Source organism: Helianthus annuus, chromosome 9, assembly GCF_002127325.2.
Source record: "Helianthus annuus cultivar XRQ/B chromosome 9, HanXRQr2.0-SUNRISE, whole genome shotgun sequence".
Taxonomy (NCBI): Eukaryota; Viridiplantae; Streptophyta; class Magnoliopsida; order Asterales; family Asteraceae; genus Helianthus; species Helianthus annuus.
In genome coordinates, this window is record NC_035441.2 from 109,805,758 (window position 1) to 109,826,123 (window position 20,366).

The 20,366-nt window shown below is 36.5% G+C and overlaps 3 protein-coding genes across 3 annotated transcripts; all 3 read right to left on the reverse strand.

Annotated features, from left to right (window-relative positions):
- Positions 1-10,360: 10,360 nt before the first annotated feature.
- Positions 10,361-11,125, reverse strand: LOC110876092 (uncharacterized mitochondrial protein AtMg00810-like). The gene has a single exon (XM_022124271.1). It carries the CDS (start codon positions 11,123-11,125, stop codon positions 10,361-10,363), a length of 765 nt encoding a protein of 254 aa, XP_021979963.1.
- A 344-nt stretch (positions 11,126-11,469) lies between these two features.
- On the reverse strand, positions 11,470-13,392 carry LOC110876093. The gene is made up of 3 exons (XM_022124272.1): positions 13,228-13,392; positions 12,997-13,146; positions 11,470-11,871 (listed from the first exon to the last, which is right to left on the reverse strand). Exons 1-3 carry the CDS (start codon positions 13,390-13,392, stop codon positions 11,470-11,472), a joined length of 717 nt encoding a protein of 238 aa, XP_021979964.1.
- Positions 13,393-17,029: 3,637 nt separating this feature from the next.
- On the reverse strand, positions 17,030-19,339 carry LOC110874502 (transcription factor SPEECHLESS). Its single transcript, XM_022123116.2, has 3 exons — positions 19,023-19,339; positions 17,968-18,462; positions 17,030-17,492 (listed from the first exon to the last, which is right to left on the reverse strand). Exons 1-3 carry the CDS (start codon positions 19,227-19,229, stop codon positions 17,427-17,429), a joined length of 768 nt encoding a protein of 255 aa, XP_021978808.1. The 5' UTR covers positions 19,230-19,339; the 3' UTR covers positions 17,030-17,426.
- Between the last annotated feature and the right edge of the window lie 1,027 nt (positions 19,340-20,366).

The window sequence follows — 20,366 nt, forward strand, 5'->3', positions numbered from 1 at the left end:
GCATTAAGGCTGCGCCTTTTGAGGCATTATACGGTAGAAAGTGTAGATCGCCCGTGTGTTGGGCGGAAGTTGGAGATGTCCAATTGTCAGGACCAGAGATAGTCTTTGAGACGACGGACAAGATTGTCCAGGTTCGTGACCGTCTCAAAGCTGCCCGCGATAGGCAGAAAAGTTACGCAGATCCAAAGCGTAAGGATTTTCACTTCGAAGTAGGTGACAAAGTTCTGCTTAAAGTGTAACCCTGGAAGGGAGTGATGCGATTTGGTAAGAAGGGCAAGCTAAGCCCGAGATACATAGGACCTTTCGAGGTTATCGAACGTGTCGGGTCAGTTGCCTATAAGTTAAACTTACCGGAAGAGCTCAGTGGAATTCACAATGTGTTCCACATCTGCAATCTGAAGAAGTGTTTCGCTGATGAATCACTGGTAATACCTCATACAGATGTGCATATAGACGAGAGCTTAATTTTTTTTTTGAAAAACCTTTGTCGATTGAAGATCGACAGGTAAAGAAGCTTCGGGGGAAGCATGTACCTATTGTAAAGGTCAAATGGGATGCCCGTAGAGGACCCGAATACACGTGGGAGGTTGAATCCACAATGAAAGAAAAGTACCCTTATTTGTTTCAGTAAATCTCGGGTCAAGATTTATTTTAAGGGGGTGAGGATGTAACACCTCAAAATTTTGTGTCCAATAATGTGTTAACACGTGGCATGAGTTTACACGTGGCATTAAATAATAAATAAAGGACTAAAGTTGACAAACCTTGAAAGTATGTAAATTCGAGGGTTAAAAATGTCAACAAGGGGTAAATATAATGTACATTAACCCTACATGGTGCTCATACCTTCAAACGAATAAATCATGGATCATACGAAGCTAAATGTGAGAGATTTCAAACTACAGGGGCTAAATGTGTCAACATGTTTAAATTATACCTCTGAGTGACCTTTTGACAAACCCGAAGCTTTGTAACGGTTAATCATGCTCACTAGAATACACGGTTTAAATTTCGTAAAGTTTCGTTAACGTATGAGAAAGTTATGATCGAATTCGTGTGCGAAGGGTTAAAGCGTAAACGTTGAATGTTAGGACTTTTCGGGTAACAACGAAGTTAACCGGGGACCTAACAAAGTGGGTATATGATAGATCAATTATAAGGGTTCATAATGCAAGAAACAAGTGCCTAATCGAATTTTGAAGAGCCAAGGATCAAATCGCAAAATCTAAAAATATTGATTTTGTGCAGAAGGGGCCTAGCGTGACGCGACGGGGGCCTAGCGTCACGCGAGGGGTGCCCAGCTTCGAAATTTTTGGGTTTTGCCTGCTGAAGTGCAATCTGATCAATCTTATCCGATTTTCCACATTTCTCTTGACCCCTAGACACCCCCTAAGCTCTAGTAACAAGTGTTGATCAGTTGTGGAGAGTTGTAGACCCAAGTGTCAACTTCTTATGGTGGAAATTTCACTATAAAAGGAGTATGAACTTGCAAACATTCTCACACCAATTCCTTCAGCATTCTGATCATTTTTGGAGCTCCAACCTGCTTCCAAGTGATCCCTAATCAAGCTTAGGACTTCAGTAAGTGTTCTAATCCTTTCTAAATTGAGTTTAGCTTAGTTATTTAGCTAAAAGTCAAACCGTCGTAATTACGGTTTGACTTCGAGATTAGTCAACAATGGCTCAGTCATATCTCGAATTAAAAGTAGTTATAAGTTGGTATTTATGTGGGTAATAAAACCTCAAAAGGGTTTCCCCTGATCATCACTCTAACCAGGTCAAAAGTCGGGTCAAACCTTTACTTAAAAAGTCAACAGGAAGTCTAAAATGCCATTTATGCATAATTAACATTGTAGATCATATACAACCTGTTGGATCATTGTTATAACTTAGTAATAAGTGTAAGAGCATGTCTAAACATGTTCAACCCGACAATTTCCTGTTTAGACCCGGTTCGGAACCGAAAGTCACATAGTTTGACTTTCACTTTGACTTTCAGTTCTGACCCGTTTAGGCATGTTTTAGAAATGCCTCAGACCTTTAATTGGATTAGGTTACATGTTAGAACAACCCTCTGTGATTATACACCTTGGTTCATTAGTTATCCAATTAATATGCATGTTTCCGTTAATTGCTCATATGTTGACCGTTATGCCCTTATTACCTTAAAACGTGATTTTTGGAAATGTAAAAGAGTAGAAACTTAAATTACTGATATATAAACTTGTATGCAAAGTTTGACATCAGTTTGAATTGTAGATTAAGAGTTATGCTCATTATCGCTAAATGAATGCTTTATGTTAAAAAAATGGCGCAATTAGCGTATAGCCTAGTTAAGCCTACTTTTTGGTATCAAACTTAATACCCACTGATGTAATATATTATTTTGGGATTTTTAAATATTTTTAATTAATTTTAGGCTGAGCATAACTAGTAGTCGTAGGCTTAATCCGGTAATTGTCGGTTTTGCCCTTACGGACCATAAAATGAGTTTTACATATCTAAACGACTTCAAACCTTTTGCTACTGATCACATATGATAAATAGATTATTTTAAGTCTTCTGGAAATATAAAAATATCAGATTTAAGTATCGAACCCGGAAATGGCCTTTAATCGCCTTATTAAGCGTTTTTAACGCAAAGTATGTAACAAAATTGTATTGGACATACCCGGGTTGATACTTACTGATATAAGAGGCAAATTATCATATTTTAACAGTAAGCAAAGGTTGATAAACTCAGACTCCAGTTTTGAGCTTTTCGGCTTATGTGAAATTACCAAAATACCCCTACGGGGCATAGTTTGGTTAAATTTGATAAATTCACATATATGCTTTAACCTACTGATATAACTTAGCAAATTATGTATTATTTCTGATTACATCAGACCTGTAACTCAGGTTGTTACTTAAACTCTTTTATAAACTTTTAAATGACCAAACTACCCCTACGGGGCCTAGTTTGTGTTTAAACACGTTTCGGGAATAATGAAAGGCATCTTACTGATGTCACAACATATTTGAGGCATAATTAACTTAGGAAACCTGTATATAGCTCTCATGAATACCCGTCACGCTTATTACGCGTACGGTTCGGTTTATGTAACAAGTTTACATAAATTAGCCGAAACGGGTCAAACCTTAACGGTTTTATCTCAAAATCCAGAATGCGTATGAAATTCCCATATTAAAAAAGTCTCTGAACTTGTCGGGTCTAAATCACATTCTATCCGGTCTTCGCTTAAATAGTGCGTACGAACCGTATCTTTGAAACTAACCGGTCTAAGCTTAAGCTTAACTAAAGACCCGTTAGGATTCTAATAGGTTATTATAAACCTCCGTTCCAGATTAGGAGCCCAGTAAAAGCTATCTGTACTTGCTGATTTGATATACGGCTGGGATTGAATTTATATTTAGCTCAGGTAAATACTTTTAACTTATTTTCCCTATACGGGCTTGGGTTACGGTATATAGCATACCGCTTGATCGAGCATGAAATCTCCACCGTTAAAGTGGGTAGTTGAATAATTTGATCGGCTCGTTTAAACAGTCTTGTTTACTTTACAGCCTTTGGGGGGTTAATGACCATGTCCCGGATATCCTTGGCATCATCTTACGAGATGGCCACGACCTGAGCACGGGGTGTAGGCGTACACCGTCCGTGTATAACTCTATGATGTGGTGTGTCTATTGATCTTTAACCCGGACAAGATTCGGGCTACTGAACGCATAAGTAACATGTAATTTGTTCACAAGATTATAATATTAAATAATTCTCCCAAGTTAAAAAGATTAATTTTGCCTCTGTGCATTTTAATCAAATGATAAAAGATATTTTGTGCCACGTGCATCCAAACCAATTTTCAATCATTTTTCAAAATGAGTCGGTTAATTGTATTTACCAGTGTAAACTGACGTATTTTCCAAAAAGGCTAAATGCAGGTACTATACGTAATTGGCTGGATATTTCTCCTTAGCATCAGTAGAAGTCTCGCAAGCTTAAGATGCCTAAAAGTCTGTTGAACTATTGTTTCCATTTTATGTTCGATCCTTCTGTGGATAAACTTCCGTATATTGTGACAATTGATATTACAATAATAAATTCGGTTGTATTATATTTTCAATTGCTTCCGCTGTGCATGTTAAATATTGTGTTGTTTGACTATTACGTTGCCAACCATGACGTCACGATAATCCCCCACCGGGCCCACCGGTGATACGTGGAAATTCGGGGTGTGACACAGTATTCCCCATCCTCTTACACTTGAACCTCGAATCTTTGGGTGTACAACATTTGTCCACATACCCAAAACCATCCGAAACAAGCTCGGCCCATGTGCTGAGAAATGTGTATTTGTCGGCTATGGGATCGATCAAATAGGTTACCGGTGTTATAATCCAAAAACTCATCAAATGTTCACCACAATGAACGTTGACTTTCTTGAAACAAAATACTTTTATGACACCCAACACAGTGGTCAGGGGGAGAATGAAAGTATAGACACTCTGAGTTGGCTAACCCAACTTCCCCCATCTGAAGAAGTAACAATAGAAAATCATCACAGTACTGCGAGTCCTTCAAACACAGCCACACAATCTGCGGAGCACAGTACCACTGAAGAAAGTCCATCCAACGTGATACCTGAGGTAAGAAATACTGAGGACCCTTCATTTTATAATCATGAGACAACAGGGGAATACATAGAACCAACAACAACGGAACCTACTCCACATGTTGAACCAGATGTGGAACGGGTTGAACCAGATTTGGAAGAGGTTGAACCAGTAGTTGAACATGTGGAACCAGTTGCAGCAGAGACAACCAGAAAATACCCTCTCCCTCTTAGAACTAATAGAGGGGTCCCTCCAAAACGGTACTCGCCAGAGAGGGAAACCAGAAATTCAAGGTATCCTGTGGCTAATATGGTTAATGGGAATTCATCTAACAGTGCGAAAGCTTTTGTCACCTCTCTATACTCCGAACAAATACCTGGTTCTGTAAAGGAAGCGCAAAGTAAGAAGAACTGGAAAGAAGCAATGGAAACGGAGATGCACGCTCTTATGAAAAACAATACGTGGGAAAAGTGCATTCTCCCAAAAGGAAAGAAAACAGTTGGCTGTCGGTGGGTGTATTCAATTAAATATAAACCAGATGGTTCCATTGGAAGATACAAAGCTCGACTTGTAGCCAAAGGGTACACTCAGACATATGGGATCGATTACTCTGAGACTTTTTCTCCAGTTGCAAAAATGGATACCATCAGAGTCCTCTTCTCCGTGGCATCCAATAAGGAGTGGCCTCTCCATCAGTTTGATGTTACAAATGCATTTCTCCATGGAGACCTAGCGGAAGAAGTCTACATGGAAGCACCTCTAGGTTTTTCAGGGGGTTTTAAAGATGGGGAAGTTTGTCGGTTGAAAAAATCTCTATACGGGCTAAAACAGTCTCCTCGGGCATGGTTTGGAAAGTTCACCTTGGCCATGAAAGAATACGGGTATTACCAAAGTAACGCTGATCATACTCTGTTCCTCAAGAGAAGAAACGGCCTCGTAACTTGCCTGATTATATATGTAGACGACATGATTATTACCGGAAATGATGTAGAAGAAATAGCACAGCTGAAAAAGAGTTTGTTTTCAAAGTTCGAAATGAAAGACCTTGGGAATCTCAAGTATTTCCTCGGAATAGAAGTTCTCAGGTCTAAACGGGGGATTTTCATCTGCCAAAAGAAGTATGTCCTTGATCTCCTGGAAGAAACTGGGTTGATTGATTGTAAACTAGCAGATACGCCAATGATGGTGAACCACAATCTTCATATGGAACTTAATGGAGAGCTTGCAGACAAAGAAAGGTATCAACGTCTCGTGGGCAAGTTAATATATCTCTCTCACACTCGTCCTGATATAGCTTATGCTGTTGGAGTGGTAAGTCAGTTTATGCACCAACCACAAGTTGCCCACATGGAAGCTGCTCAGAGAATTCTAAGGTATCTAAAGGGTACCGCAGGCCATGGAGTGTTGTTTAAAGCAAACGAACATTTAAATGTTGAGCTCTACACTGACGCCGACTGGGCGGGAGATAAGGGAAACCGAAGGTCAACGTCAGGGTACTTCTCCTTGGTTGGTGGAAACCTTGTTACCTGGAGAAGTAAGAAACAGAAGGTGGTCGCTCTCTCAAGTGCAGAAGCTGAGTTCAGAGGTATAGCTCGAGGGCTAAGTGAAGTTCTTTGGATCAGGAAGCTCCTAGAAGACATTGGTTTCTCCCAAAGGGCGACACCCAGTAAAATTATGTGCGACAATACAGCTGCAATACAAATCTCAGAAAACCCAGTTCAGCATGATCGAACAAAACACGTGGAGGTAGATCGACATTTCATCAAGGAAAAACTAGAGGAAAGAATCATAGAGCTCCCGTATATATCAACAAAAGATCAACTCGCAGATATTCTTACAAAAGCAGTCAACGGAAACGCTTTTAGTAGCTGTTTGAGCAAGTTAAGTATTGGTGACCCCACTACTCAACTTGAGGGGGAGTGTCGGAAAGAAGAAAAAAAATAGTATAGGGGCTAGTGTGTAATATGGTGTTCTATATAAACTCCATCTTTGTGTAACCCTATTCTTGTACAAACATTTTATCAATACAATTCTCAATACAATTCAAACCCTAAATCAGTTCATTCTCTATACCAAACAACAACAACCCCTATCTCTCCTAAAAACCACATAAAAAAGCGAAGGTACGTCGTTAAATTTTGTATTCCAGGTGGTGGGGTGGCCTGAATCAAGCTTTTCCGGTGAGAATGCAGCCGTTGCGCCGTCGTGCCTATTGACTACTTTTGTGCGTTGGTCAATGCGCGATCAGAAGAGGGAGAGTGGGAGAAAGAATTGGAAGGGGTGGTTGGGCTGGGTTATTTTATTTAACTTCAAAATTAATTGGGTTGGGTTAATTGGGCTTGGGTTACAATGGAATGTTTAGTGGGCTAATGGCTAAATTGTTAAATGAAAGTTATTGGGTTAAATTATTAAGTAAAGTGGTTAAAGAATAATTATATACATTAGGTTATATTTTAATAAAAATTAATGTTTACATTTTTTTTTAAATTCATAAGATTTTTTTAAAGGGGGCGGTTGAAATTTTCCAAGGGGTGCGGTTGAAAATTTTCAAGGGGTGCGGTCAAAATTTTGTGCGAAATTTAACCCTAAAACCTTTATTCTCAAGGGGTGCGGCCGCCCACCCACCCAAGTGGGTAGGTCCGCCCTTGCGGCTGCACACCGTACATTCCTACAAACCATCTGCAAAACATACATTCAATCAACTACTACTATTTAAATGAACATACTTCTCTTTTAATGAACATAGATTCCTGCAAACCATGAATCATGAACCTACATTCGGACTTAGCCCAATTGTTGGCAACAAAGCAGCCCACTCAAGAAAAGAAAAGGCAATGGTCCAAAGTAAGCAAGCCTATGAACATACTTACATTCATGCAAACCATCCTGCAAACATACATTCAACTAAGTAACATAGATTAATGAACTTACATTCCTATTTAAATGGACATACTTTCTTCTGTCTAAATAAGTAACATAGATTAATGAACATACATTCCTATTTAAATGGACATACTTTCTTCTGTTTAAATAAAGATGCATTCCTACAAACCATGAATATAGTTCTGAACATTTGTAAACCATGACATGAACATACTTATGTTTAAATGAACTGAACATACTTGTGTTTAAACGAACATACATTCTTTCAAACCTTGACATGAACATACTTCTGTTTTAAATGAACATACATTCCTACAAACCATGGACATACTTCTAATGAACATACATTTGTGCAAACATATCATTAATTAACTAAGTTACACATAGAATTTCATCATCCATTAATTAAACATAATCATCTATTAATTAACATGTACACCCGAGTACAATACATCATTACAAAAAAAACCCGGTTAAATAGATCATTACAAAAAACTCGATCTACTTAGTCAGGAACTAAACTATATAGTCAACTGACGCATTGCAAAATACATCCATTATCGTGAACGGTATGTATAATTTTAGTTAGTTTTATTCGGCTTTTAGTTAGAATGTGTTACTGCTGATCCATTTGTGTTTACCAGGTCTCGGGTGTTAATTATTGCTGAAAAGGGCGGAAAACGAGCCAAAATATGAAGAAACCAAGAACCGGAACGAGATCGGGAGAACGAGAGCTGAAAAAGCACAAAAATCAAGGAAAATGGTCCTCTTGTGGCTCGCGAGAGGAGGAAGGAAGTGTGTCGTGCTCCGCGATCTGGCCTTTTGACCAGGTTGACTTAATGATCACCTCACGGCCCGCGAGGTGAAGGAAGAGTTGGCTAGTAGGTGGCGAAAAGCCCTTTTTAACAGAAAGTTTCGTGCTTGAGCTGAATGTGAGCTGGGGAAACCTATATATACATATTTAAAAAGATGTCCAACCCTAGAGACGAATTATAATTTTCTTGGACGAATTTTGGAGCTTGGAGATCAAGGTTTCGGAGGTTTTTCGAGCTAGGAACCATCGGTTAGAAGCTTGAAGACATGAGATTGAGGATACATCGGGTTTTGTCTTCCCGTTTCTAGTTTCTTCATACTTCATCCATGAATTCTTTGATCATGCTTTGTGATTTGATTTTCTTGAACATGATTGTTGGCTAAAAACCTTGAACTACCTAGATTGTGATGAATGAATGTTGAAGTTTTGATTTTTATTTGGATGCTTGTTATTTATGGATTGTAGAGAACTTGATCATTGATTCGTTGTGTATATTTAGACTTGTTTAATTATTGTTTATTGCTTCGCATGATCTTTGGTGAATGTCTTTCATATAATAGGATTATGCTAGATCATTAACTTTGCGTTTGTGATTTGTTTGGTTAATCGGCCGATATACCTTAGAAGTGATATTCATTAATTGAGTAGGTCTAGGTGTTCTACTAATCTTAACAACAGAGAGGTGCGAGATTATCGGTAGGTCTAGGTTGGTTAATTGCTAGGTAGGTCTTCATAGGGAGTCCATCTTAGTTTCCTTATCAATTCTTGTCTATTGAGTCGAATCAAGAACCCAAGTCACCATAGACTTTCATACCGTAAGGGAGTTGGTCATATTAAGGTACTTTTCATAAAACACTTAGATAACCGAAATGGAGTCTAGATAACACTGGTATTCTTAACAGCCTCTAGAGTTCCATAGGTGTCTTCCCGACAAGGGTCGGGGGTCCTGCTCGGTTCTTCTTTAGGTTTAGCAATTTATGATATCGGTTCCATAATAACTAGTATCTGATAGAAAGAAAACTGTCAGCATCCGGATTCCAGTCTAGGTAGTATTTCATCATCATCTGAATTAAATCCATGTCCCACTTGCGTCTTAGTTGTTTTCGTTAATTAGTTTTTAGTTAAATTGCATTCTTAGGATATTAGAACACCCCCCCCCTTCTAAAAAAAATATAAAAACGGTTAGAGTCGTGTCAGTCTTAAGTCTAGAGAGTCTAGTTAACGTAATTTAATAGAGTCATGTGGGTTCGATTTCTGGACGTACCTAGCTTTACCAGAGTCGATCGGTTCACTTGCCGGTTAGTAGTTTAGTTGAGTTTTAGAGAGTCTAGAGTATTACTTAGTGTCTAGAATAGAGTAATTTAGTTAGTTTTAATTGAACTACTTTTAGCACATCATTAACCATCTAACTACCTTACTCAATTCTATCAGCCCGATCTCGTTTATAGATGACCTCGAAGGTAGCATTGTTCCAAAACACTAGAACAACCCTAATCGCCTGGAAGAGAGAGAGAACAGAGACTTCGAGAAGATAAGAGAAACCACTGTTACACTCTCTTATATACAAGGTTAAAAGATACTTCCATATAAGCCCCTCATCTTTCCACTTTTACACTTTAGGCTCCAGATTGTACAACTTTCACCCCTGGACTTCAGAACCTGCACACTTATAACCCAAATGTTGTTATAACAGTCCAAACAACTTATAGAACGTGTAACATGTAGCAACATGAATTACATATTGCTATAATTTAATTTAACATGCCCCCATAATTCATGTGGCAAACATGTTATAAAGACCCAAACTATCACAAAGAGTTTGATGTTGACTTGCATTCAAACCCTTTGTAAAAATGTCTGCAATCTGCATCTCTGTACTAACTTTCTCAGGCTCAATAATCCCAGTAGCTATTTTGTCTCTCAAAAAATGTCAGTCCAACTCAAAATGTTTTCTTCTCTCATGAAAAACAAGATTTTGAGAGATAGAAATTGCAGACTTACTATCACAATACAATTTGACTGGCAAATTACAAGCAACTTTTAATTCAATTAGAACATTAAGTATCCACATAATTTCGCAGGTAGCTGAGCACATAGCTCTGTACTCAGCTTTCTGTAGTTGATCTGGAAGTTACACTTTGTTTCTTGCTTTTCCAAGAAACTAGTGTCCCTCCCAAAAAAAATACCATACCCTGTAACAGACCTCCTGGTCTTAAGACATTTGGCCCATTCAGAATCAACAAAACCGGACATAACCATACTTGACTTCTTAATACTAACTCCTTTTCCAGGTGATAGTTTTAAGTACCTCAACAACCTCAATGCAATATCAAGATGAGATTGACAAGGACTATGCATATATTGACTTAAGAACTGAACAGTATAACTAATGTCAGGCCTGGTCAAAGACAAATATAACAGCTTCCCTGTTAACCTTTGAAAACCATTTACATTTTTCAAAACTTTTTGATCCTTTTCACACTTATTAGCGACTAAAAAACTTTGCTCATTTGGTGTTGTAACAGGTTTACAACCCAAGTACCCACACTCATTGAAAAGCTCAAGACAATACTTTCTTTGTGACAAACAGATACAATTATCTGAATATAACACTTCAATTCCTAGAAAATGCCTAAGCAACCCAAGATCTTTTATTTGAAAATTCTCTCTTAAGCTTGTTTTAACTATTTCTATTTCAGTTTTATTGTTTCCTGTAACAACTATGTCATCAACATAAACAAGCAAAACAATAAACACATCTTGCTTAGACAACACAAACAAAGAATAATCACAAACACTTTGAACAAATCCCATAGAAGTTAACACAGTAGTTAACTTTTCATTCTATTGTCTTGGAGCTTACTTAAGACCATATAATGACTTTACCAATTTACACACTTTAGTATTATCTTTTGAACAATAAATAGCCTTGAGGCTGTGCCATAAAGACATCTCAGTTAATATACCATATAAAAATGCATTATTTATATCCATTTGATAAAGAGGCCAATTGTTTTTAACAACAAGCTTCAACACAATTCTAACAGTGCTCATTTTAACAACTGGTGAAAAGTTTCACCAAAATCAATGCCCTTTGTTTGATTAAACCCTTTGGCCACCAACCTGGCCTTATATCTTTCAACTTCCCCATTTGCCTTCTATTTGATCTTATTAAACCATTTGCATCCTATAGGTTTCCTACCTTTTTGAAGATCAACTAATATCCAAGTATTATTTTTATACAAGGCTTCCATTTCATTATTCATGGCTTCTACCCAGTTATCATCCTTAGCAGCTTCACTATAAGAAGTAGGCTCTAAAGTTTTATTCAATGAAGCAACAAAACACTTATTTTCATAAGACAAATGTGCATAGCTAACAACCTTTTCTATACCATATCTAACTTTACCCTCAACAACAAAGTCATCAATATTTCTAGGCATAGAAGTATTTCTAGAAGATTTTCTAACATTTATACTACCCTCAGATTGGTTGGTCTCAGCATTTGATCCTATAGTGTCCTCTGCCCTCTCGTTGGTACCTTGTCCACTACTGCTCTCCTGTTCAAGTTATTGAACAGTATCAACACCTGATACAAAGGCTGATGTAGAGGGTGACAATGGTTGATGATCATCACTAATAGGATCTTGAGCACCATTTGTACCCTCTTCATCATTGGGTATGTTAGGAACTTCAGATAAAACATTATCAAAGAAATTTACATGAATACATGATTTAATTGTTTATCAAAAAATGGGTTCTTGGTTATCAAAAGTTTTAATCTTAAAAGGATAGACACTTTCATAAAATTTTACATCTCTTGAAAAAAAAAATTCTTACTATCCAAACTCCATAATTTATATCCCTTTTTAAAACTAGAGTAACCATCATAAAATTTTACATCTCTTGAAAAAAAAATTTCTTACTATCCAAACTCCACAATTTATATCCCTTTTTAAAACTAGAGTAACCAAGAAATACACATTTTTCAGCTTTATAAGAAAATTTATCTGAATCATGTAAAATAGTACTAAAACACAAACATCTGAAGTTCCTTAAATGAGACAATGAGGGTCTAAAATTAAACATCATTTCAAAAGGACTCCTACCATTCAACATATAAGATGGCAACCTGTTAATAAGATATACAGCAGTTAGCACACAATCAGACCAGAACCTTAAGGGTAGACCACCCTGAAATATCAATGCTCTAGAAGTATTTAACAAATGTCTGTGTTTCCATTCCACCACACCATTTTGTTGTGGTGTATAGGAACAAGAGGTTTGATGTAATATTCCCTTTGTTTTGCAAAAATTATCCATTTGACTATTAACAAATTCTGTTCCATTATCACTCCTGGTTGTCTTAATTTTTTTCTTAACCTGAGTCAACACAAGTTCATAAAAAATCTTCAAGTTTTTAAAAACTTCAATTTTACTAGACAAAAAATAACACCACACAGATCTAGAGTAGTCATCTACAATTGTTAGAAAATATTTATAACCACCATAACTTGTTACTTTATAAGGACCCCATACATCTAAATGTATGAGATCACCAACTAATTTTGATTTATGTCACTCAAAGGAAATGGAACCCTAACTTGTTTTGCTCTATGACATATATCACAAGGACCATGTTCACTAGATTGAATTTTAAGATTCTGTTTTAATATTGCTAGAACCTGATCTGAAGGGTGTCCTAGCCTACTATGCCAAGTAAAAGATTTCACAGAACTATTGAAACAGGCATTAACATCATTACCAGAATTTCCTACAAAATACAGACCACAATCCTGACTACCACTCATCAGGATTCTCTTTGAACTGGAATCCTGTAACAAACAACTTGTTTCATTAAATACAACTGACACATGATTATCTTTGGACAGTTTGTACACAGAAAGCAAATTTACACTATAACAAGGAACATAAAAGACATCTTTCAACAGTATATCATCAGTCAGTTTTAAATCACTAATTTTTAAAACCTTAATACTTATTCCATTTGGATGACCAACAGTAATATTGAATTCAGACACATCCACAACATTAATCAAGTTTCTATCTGTTCTAACCATGTGGTGACTAGCCCAAGAATCAACAATCCACCCATTCATACTAAAACTATCAGAACTAGAACAACTAACAAAGTTGGAAACATTAAAGACCTCACCTCCTACATTCTGATTCTAAGAATCGGATCCACTCTTTTCTCCAACAAGAGTCAACAACTTAGCAATCTGCTTAGATGTAAAAGGTAAACCAGAACTCCCACCAGATGAAAATGTTCCATTCACAGAATTAGTTTTACTATTATTAGCCAAGTTAACTTTATTAGACTGGTTGGTATTACTAACCCTTCTTTTAAACCCAGGTGGATACCCAATAACCTTAAAGCATCTATCAACAGTATGTCCTAACATGTTACAGTGAGTACACATCAGATTAGGGTTAGGACCTCTATTAGATTTCTTTCTTTGGTCAAAAGACTGATTGGTTTTAGACACAAAAGACACACTCTGTGTTTTTTACCCACTACTAGACAACCTATGTGACTCTTCTTTAGAAATTATAGAGAAAGCCACTTTAATAGAAGGTAATGTTCTCTTGTTAATAGATTTGTTTTTACTGATTGATAAACGTCATCCAGACCCACGAGAAATTGCATCAATTTTATTAGTGTTGAAAAATCATTAAAATCTTTAGCAGCTTGACAAGAACATGAAGGCAGATGCAACATAGCATCAAACTGCTTCCACATTGTTGTAAGCTTATTATAATATTCAGCAACATAAGTTTCATTTTGTGAAACACTATTGATTTTCTTATACAAATCATATACAATAGAACCAACCACCCTATAGAAAGACTCTTTGAGGTCAGTCCAGACCTCTGAAGCTAACTTGGAGAAAACTTGACCAAGGAAAAGTTCCCTAGACACAGAATTCAACAACCATGTAAGAACCACATAATTGCATCTGTCCCACTGACTGGCTAACACAGAATCACTCTCAGACCTAACACACTTACCATCTATAAATCCATATTTATTTTTAGCCTCTAAGGCCAATTTCATAGCACTAGATCATACATAATAGTTTTCTGTACCTTTCAACTTAGTAATAACAATGGTTAAAGTATGAATGTGCAAAAAACCGAATTAACCGAACCATAACCGAATTAACCGACAAACCGAACCGAAAAAACCAAACCAAGTAAAAAACCGGTGGGTCGGTTAATGGTTTTTTTGAAAACTGAAAGTAGCAGGTCGGTTATGGTTATCATTTTTCATACCCACCATAACCGAACCGAACCCACATGTAATAAATCTTTGTAGGATTTAGGACTTTTCACCATATTTTTAATATTTGATGTTTTTGACTAAAGATTTTTAGTACTTATGGGTTTTTCATATCATTTTGTGGTTTTGGTTTAATGTTTATTTGAATTTATGGAATGTATCATATCACTTTATTTGAATATTCGATAATAATTGGTATTAATACTATGTATTATACTAATATATATAAATATGCAATAACAATTTATTCTATGTTAAAAAAAAATTAAGCTATTTTTAGCTATGCTAAATACCCGGTTAACCACCCATAACCGACCCGCTATAACCATCAAAACCGAATAACCATAACCACCATAACCGATCAGTTATGGTTATGGTTATCCAATAACCGACATCACGGTTATGGTTATAGTTTTTGGTCAAAACCGACCCAAACAGACCCATGCATACTGCTAGGTTAAAGCACTAGAGTCACTTGGATGCAGATATAAGGGATCTCCTATATCTAACTTACTAATCAAAGTCTGAGACGAACTACCAGTATCACCCATTTAAACAACAGATAAGAACAGACCAAAGATAAAACAACAAATATCACACAACAGATCAAGGATACAGCACAACAAGGTTATCAACAGATAACAACCAAGAACACAGAGGTAAAGCACACAAGACCCTAAGGCGAAGCTGAGTTAGGGACAAGATTCAAGGTTCATCACTCACAGGTGCCTGGACATGCCTTTACTCAGGAGCCACTAATAACAACACAACAATACAAAAGGAAAAGAAAAACAAATAACAATGCACAAATAGCAAGAAGACTCGATCAAGTGCTGACCCGACTAGTCCGGTAAACACGGATGCCTAGACTCACAAGATATGATGCAAAGAGTATGAGATAAGAACGATCTTACAAATTTGCGTTCCAAGCAAGTATGAAACTGTAACCTTCTAGGGTTACAGATCACAGAAAGAAAACAATCAAGAGAGATAAACACTGGTCAGTTTGCCCTGAAACCTTCTAGGGTTTCAAAGACCAACACAACCTTCAAACACCAAGATCAAGACGATCTAGACCTCCAATCACAGATTCGCAAACCCTAGAATACCAGGAGCGAATCAGATCTGAACAGCACACTTCCCAAGACCAAGATCTGCACACTTCTTTGAACACCAAAGAATATCTCCTGCTAACAACAGCGATAAAACCCTAAAAACTCACAGCGGAACAACCAAGATCAGCAATCAAGAGCTAATAAGCTCTGATACCATGTAAAATGATATGCTAATCAAAATAGAACAAACAACACAAAGAAATAGCGACAAAAACGGTGACAAAACTTTATTGTACCCAAACCAGAAAAGCCCCAAATACCCTAGATCTCACAAATTATGAGATCTGTAACAATACAGAAAGAAAGATGATCAACTGATGATTATCAGTTGATCTATACAAACCATAACAACAAGATCTCACACGAGATCTAGCAGATCACACACAATCTGCTACAATACAAACTCAAATTAAACAAACCCTAATCTTCTGGAAGAGAGAGAACAAAGACTTCGAGAAGATAAAAGAAACCACTGTTACACTCTCTTATATATATACAAGGTTAAAAGATACTTCCATATAAGCCCCTCATTTTTCCATTTTTACACTTTAGGCTCCAGATTGTACAACTTTCACACCTGGACTTCAGAACCTGCACACTTATAACCCAAATGCTGTTATAACAGTCCAAACAACTTATAGAACGTGTAACAACATGTAGCAACATGAATTACATATTGCTATAATTTGATTTAACACGTATTTACAATAATCACTTTAATTTACACTCTCAAGATTCTGAGCATAGTTATGAAAACCCACTCCTATTCTGATTTATATATCGTAAAATAGTAGTGATTACTTTAATCGAGGGATTGAGTTCAAACATTCTTTGCTTCACTTACATGATCCATTGATTTAGCTTCTCTTAATAAAATGTATTATCGACAAATTACATAAAACAAATCAAAAGCTGTGCAAGATTGCAAGTGTGATTAATCTTTTACACACGCATCAATACATGCAATCAAGCTTGTGACTATTTAATTTATCATTTTAAATAATAAATAAAAGTTATTTGAAAACCAATAGTCCAATATATTATATATGGACTATGGATGTATGTATTCACAGTTGAAGACATGCATGCATGTATTGTCCTACACTTATAGGCACACCCCTCCTAGCTATATACCACCATAAGTGTACGAATCTTTAATGTATATCACTATATGTACATGTCCTCTTGCATTATTTCTGCAACCATTTAAAATAAATAATCAATGTGACTTTAATGTATATATGACCAATGTCAAACCCTACCACAGAAGTTTATATGAGGATGATAATTAAAGTGCAACAGTTTGAGGGACACAAAGGTTACATACCCGCCAAATTAGAAATCGACATATTAAAGTTAAGGACGATACGAAAGTTAAACTAGTCAACGGCCAAATTAGAAATCGATATATTAAAGTTTAAGGACGATACAAAAGTTAAGCTAATTGACCCAAAACTCTAATCGTTTTATCCAAATTGAAGGCGTTTATTAGGGTTTTGAGCAGTACGCGTGATCAAGTGCAATGTTTACAACTGCTTTTCTTTATTATTCTTTGATCACATTCTTGAATGTTTCAACATCATGTCCAACATGCGTCGAACATATATAACATAACGTGGGTGGAACGGGTACATCCTCTATACAAGATTCATGTGACAAGGAGGGTGAGGATTGAGATTGAGGATGAACATGAAGGTTAGCAGAAGGTCTTTTGAATGTGTTGAGCAAGTTCCTCTGCACTTAGTCGGCATTCAACTCCAATCTAACAATAAACAAAATTAATGGATCAAACATTTAAACTATAGTAATGATACAAAGAAACAAAAGTACCCAACAAATTCTACTCATAGCTAGTTATCGGTAGAGTTTGGGAGAGTAGGATGACGACAAATTAACCTTTCCTCTATTCAAAGAGATAGAGAGGCGCTCCACTGATAACTATAGTAATGATAAACAATGTTAAAAAATAAAAACCATAGAAACAACCTCTTAAAAGATGATTATTTAGGTATCCGAAAAATGTTAACACTTTGAAACTCGTATATAAATTGCGAAAATAAATTTACAGATTTTCAAACTCAGTTGCATGACCACAAATAAGTTGTTGTATATATAACCTAAATGTGAGTATTACTCAATACTGTTCTTTAAGTGATATGCATTAAACCATGCATGCAATTCATATGAAACTATATAAAACATGCAAAAAAAGCTGAAAATATATACGTTTGATTTACCTTGATGGTAAAAGAGTTGACCATAGTTTCATCAACAACACTAATGTCAACATGAAGAACTTCAAGAGATAGATTTTCAAGAACCGCGATTACTTTTGTTGTTTGGCCATGTATTCGATTCGAGCAGGTCTTTAGAAGAAGATTACCACCAGCAAACTTCACCTCAACTTCAGCAATGGGTGACCTCAAGTTGGCCATGAGCTCATTAGAGTTGTCTGAACTTATGAAAGAATTAGCAGGTGATGGCCGTGCTACGAATGATAGAGGAAAAGTGGGCCTGTATGTCTTTGTTGGCTGCGGGGTTCTAGGGCTAATCGGCACGCTTGGCCTAGGGCTAAGTGGCGGTCTTGGTCTTCGAGGGCTTGAATCAATCCAATGGTGCGTTACTTGTTCTCGGTAAACTTTTCGTCGTTTCTTTGCCTCTAGAGACTGAAGAACTCGTTGCAATTCAGTGATGTAATCAACTACTCCTCCAATTATTGATGCTTGATCACCCTAAAAGTTTCATGCAATATAGTCAGCTATCAGTGGTGTACCTAATTATGTGTTTAGACAATAATATTTTGGATTGGTAGAGGTTGTTTATGATTTAGCCAAGTTCTGTAGACCTTTTTTTTCTAAACTTGAAAGTTATTGTATTTCTAGATAGTTCACTCCCCATGCAACATAACTCATGCAAGTTTTAACATTTTTTTTTGGAGTTAGGTATGTCAATAAAACTCAGTAAGTTTTTTTGAGCGGCAAATTTGGATCACTAATGTACCACTGGAGGATCATCGTGCCACCAACGGAACCATCCAATCATATCCATCTCCACTAGGCAATAATGCCTATACACCAATTCAGGAGGAAACCCAATAAAACCCCTTTTGGGAATATAACTAGGCTATATTGCCATGGACATAAAACTCAGTAAGTTGACAAACGAACTCCGTAAAGTAAATATTTCACCAAACTCTTAAGGAGTTCACTCGTCAAGGGTAGCCAACTTAGCTGAATCCTAAACCACCTCGATCTACCAATCCAAAAAAAAAAAAAATTGTTTAGATGATTACCCTTCTGACATAAAAGCAAGGCATAAGTGAACGAAGAACACTCAAGTGTTCATTCATCAGCTTCCTTCGGTTTCTCTCCACCATTATATGAGACACCTTAAGCTGCCCATATTCCGAACCGCCACCACCGTCCTCTACGACTTGTTGTGATTTTGACTTGCAAGAAACCAACGACTGATTCACACCATACTTTCTTTCACTGGACATGACACATCCAAGATCAACCGAGAGTTGGTATCTGGAAGCTGCTCAGCACAAACAAGCATTAATATTACAAACAAACAAGTGTTGAAACGTCAAATCTAAGTCCAGTGAGTGGAGACAATATATAAAATAAAACACACAGTTGCAGTTTGCTACATGGATGGATTCTCTTTTTGTGAATTGTGAACATAAAACATGAAGAGGTTGTCTTATACGGAGGCTGTCAAGATCAAGAAAGAGAAATGCCAAAACTGGAAAATATTTAAGACACTTCTGAACATCGATGGCGACTAGGCCATGGCCGGACATAATCCTGTGCGGAGACTGAGGAGCTTTTATTGTGGCATGTATTGCAAATTTTGTGAAAATAGCAATTTTCATCTATATAAGAAATGAAAATTTTCTAATTTTGAACTATAAATATATATTAGAAACTGATATATATATATATATATATATATATATATAGGATAAGGATAGTGTAAAAAGAGCCTAAAGTGTGAGAAGTGTATTATAACACTATATATAATACTATATAACACCATATAAACACCGTATAACAATATGTAACACCATATAATACCATATAACACTATGTAACACTATATAACATTATATAACAAATATAACACTATACATCTATCATAGACATGTTATCAGACAAACTATAGTGTTATATTTGTTATATAATGTTATACATGGTTGTAAAAGTCCCGCCTAGTCTCCAAGTACTCCTCGAGTACTCGCTACAAGGTAGGCTGCCGAGGCACGAGTACTAGTCTCCCAGGCCAATTACTCCCCGAGTAATCTTCGCCTAAGCCGAGTACTTCCCGAGTACTCCCGAATCCGACTAGGGAGCACCTAGCGACTTTTGCAACCATGATGTTATATAGTGTTACATATTGTTATATGGTATTATATGGTGTTACATATTGTTATACGGTGTTTATATGGTGTTATATAGTATTATATATAGTGTTATAATACACTTTTCACACTTCTAACACTTTGAGCACTTTTACAGGATCATCTACCTATATATATATATATATATATATATATATATATATATATATATAGGGTTGGGCTATATAGAAAACCCTAAATATTTAAGAAACCCGGAAAACTCAAAGCTCCCGA

Bases quoted from the DNA above. Each gene is read 5' to 3' on its own strand.
- LOC110876092 (XM_022124271.1), bottom strand. From the start codon at position 11,125: ATGGGATTTGTTCAAAGTGTTTGTGATTATTCTTTGTTTGTGTTGTCT.
- LOC110876093 (XM_022124272.1), bottom strand. From the start codon at position 13,392: ATGGTTAGAACAGATAGAAACTTGATTAATGTTGTGGATGTGTCTGAA. The intron at 13,147-13,227 runs GTAAATTTGCTT...TGTTTGTTACAG, and splicing joins TTTATGTTCCTTGTTATAGT to GATTCCAGTTCAAAGAGAAT. The intron at 11,872-12,996 runs GTTCTAGCAATA...TAACTTGAACAG, and splicing joins TAGGACACCCTTCAGATCAG to GAGAGCAGTAGTGGACAAGG.
- LOC110874502 (XM_022123116.2), bottom strand. From the start codon at position 19,229: ATGTCCAGTGAAAGAAAGTATGGTGTGAATCAGTCGTTGGTTTCTTGC. The intron at 18,463-19,022 runs GTAATCATCTAA...TGAAACTTTTAG, and splicing joins CTTGCTTTTATGTCAGAAGG to GGTGATCAAGCATCAATAAT. The intron at 17,493-17,967 runs GTAAATCAAACG...GTTTATTGTTAG, and splicing joins TCAACTCTTTTACCATCAAG to ATTGGAGTTGAATGCCGACT.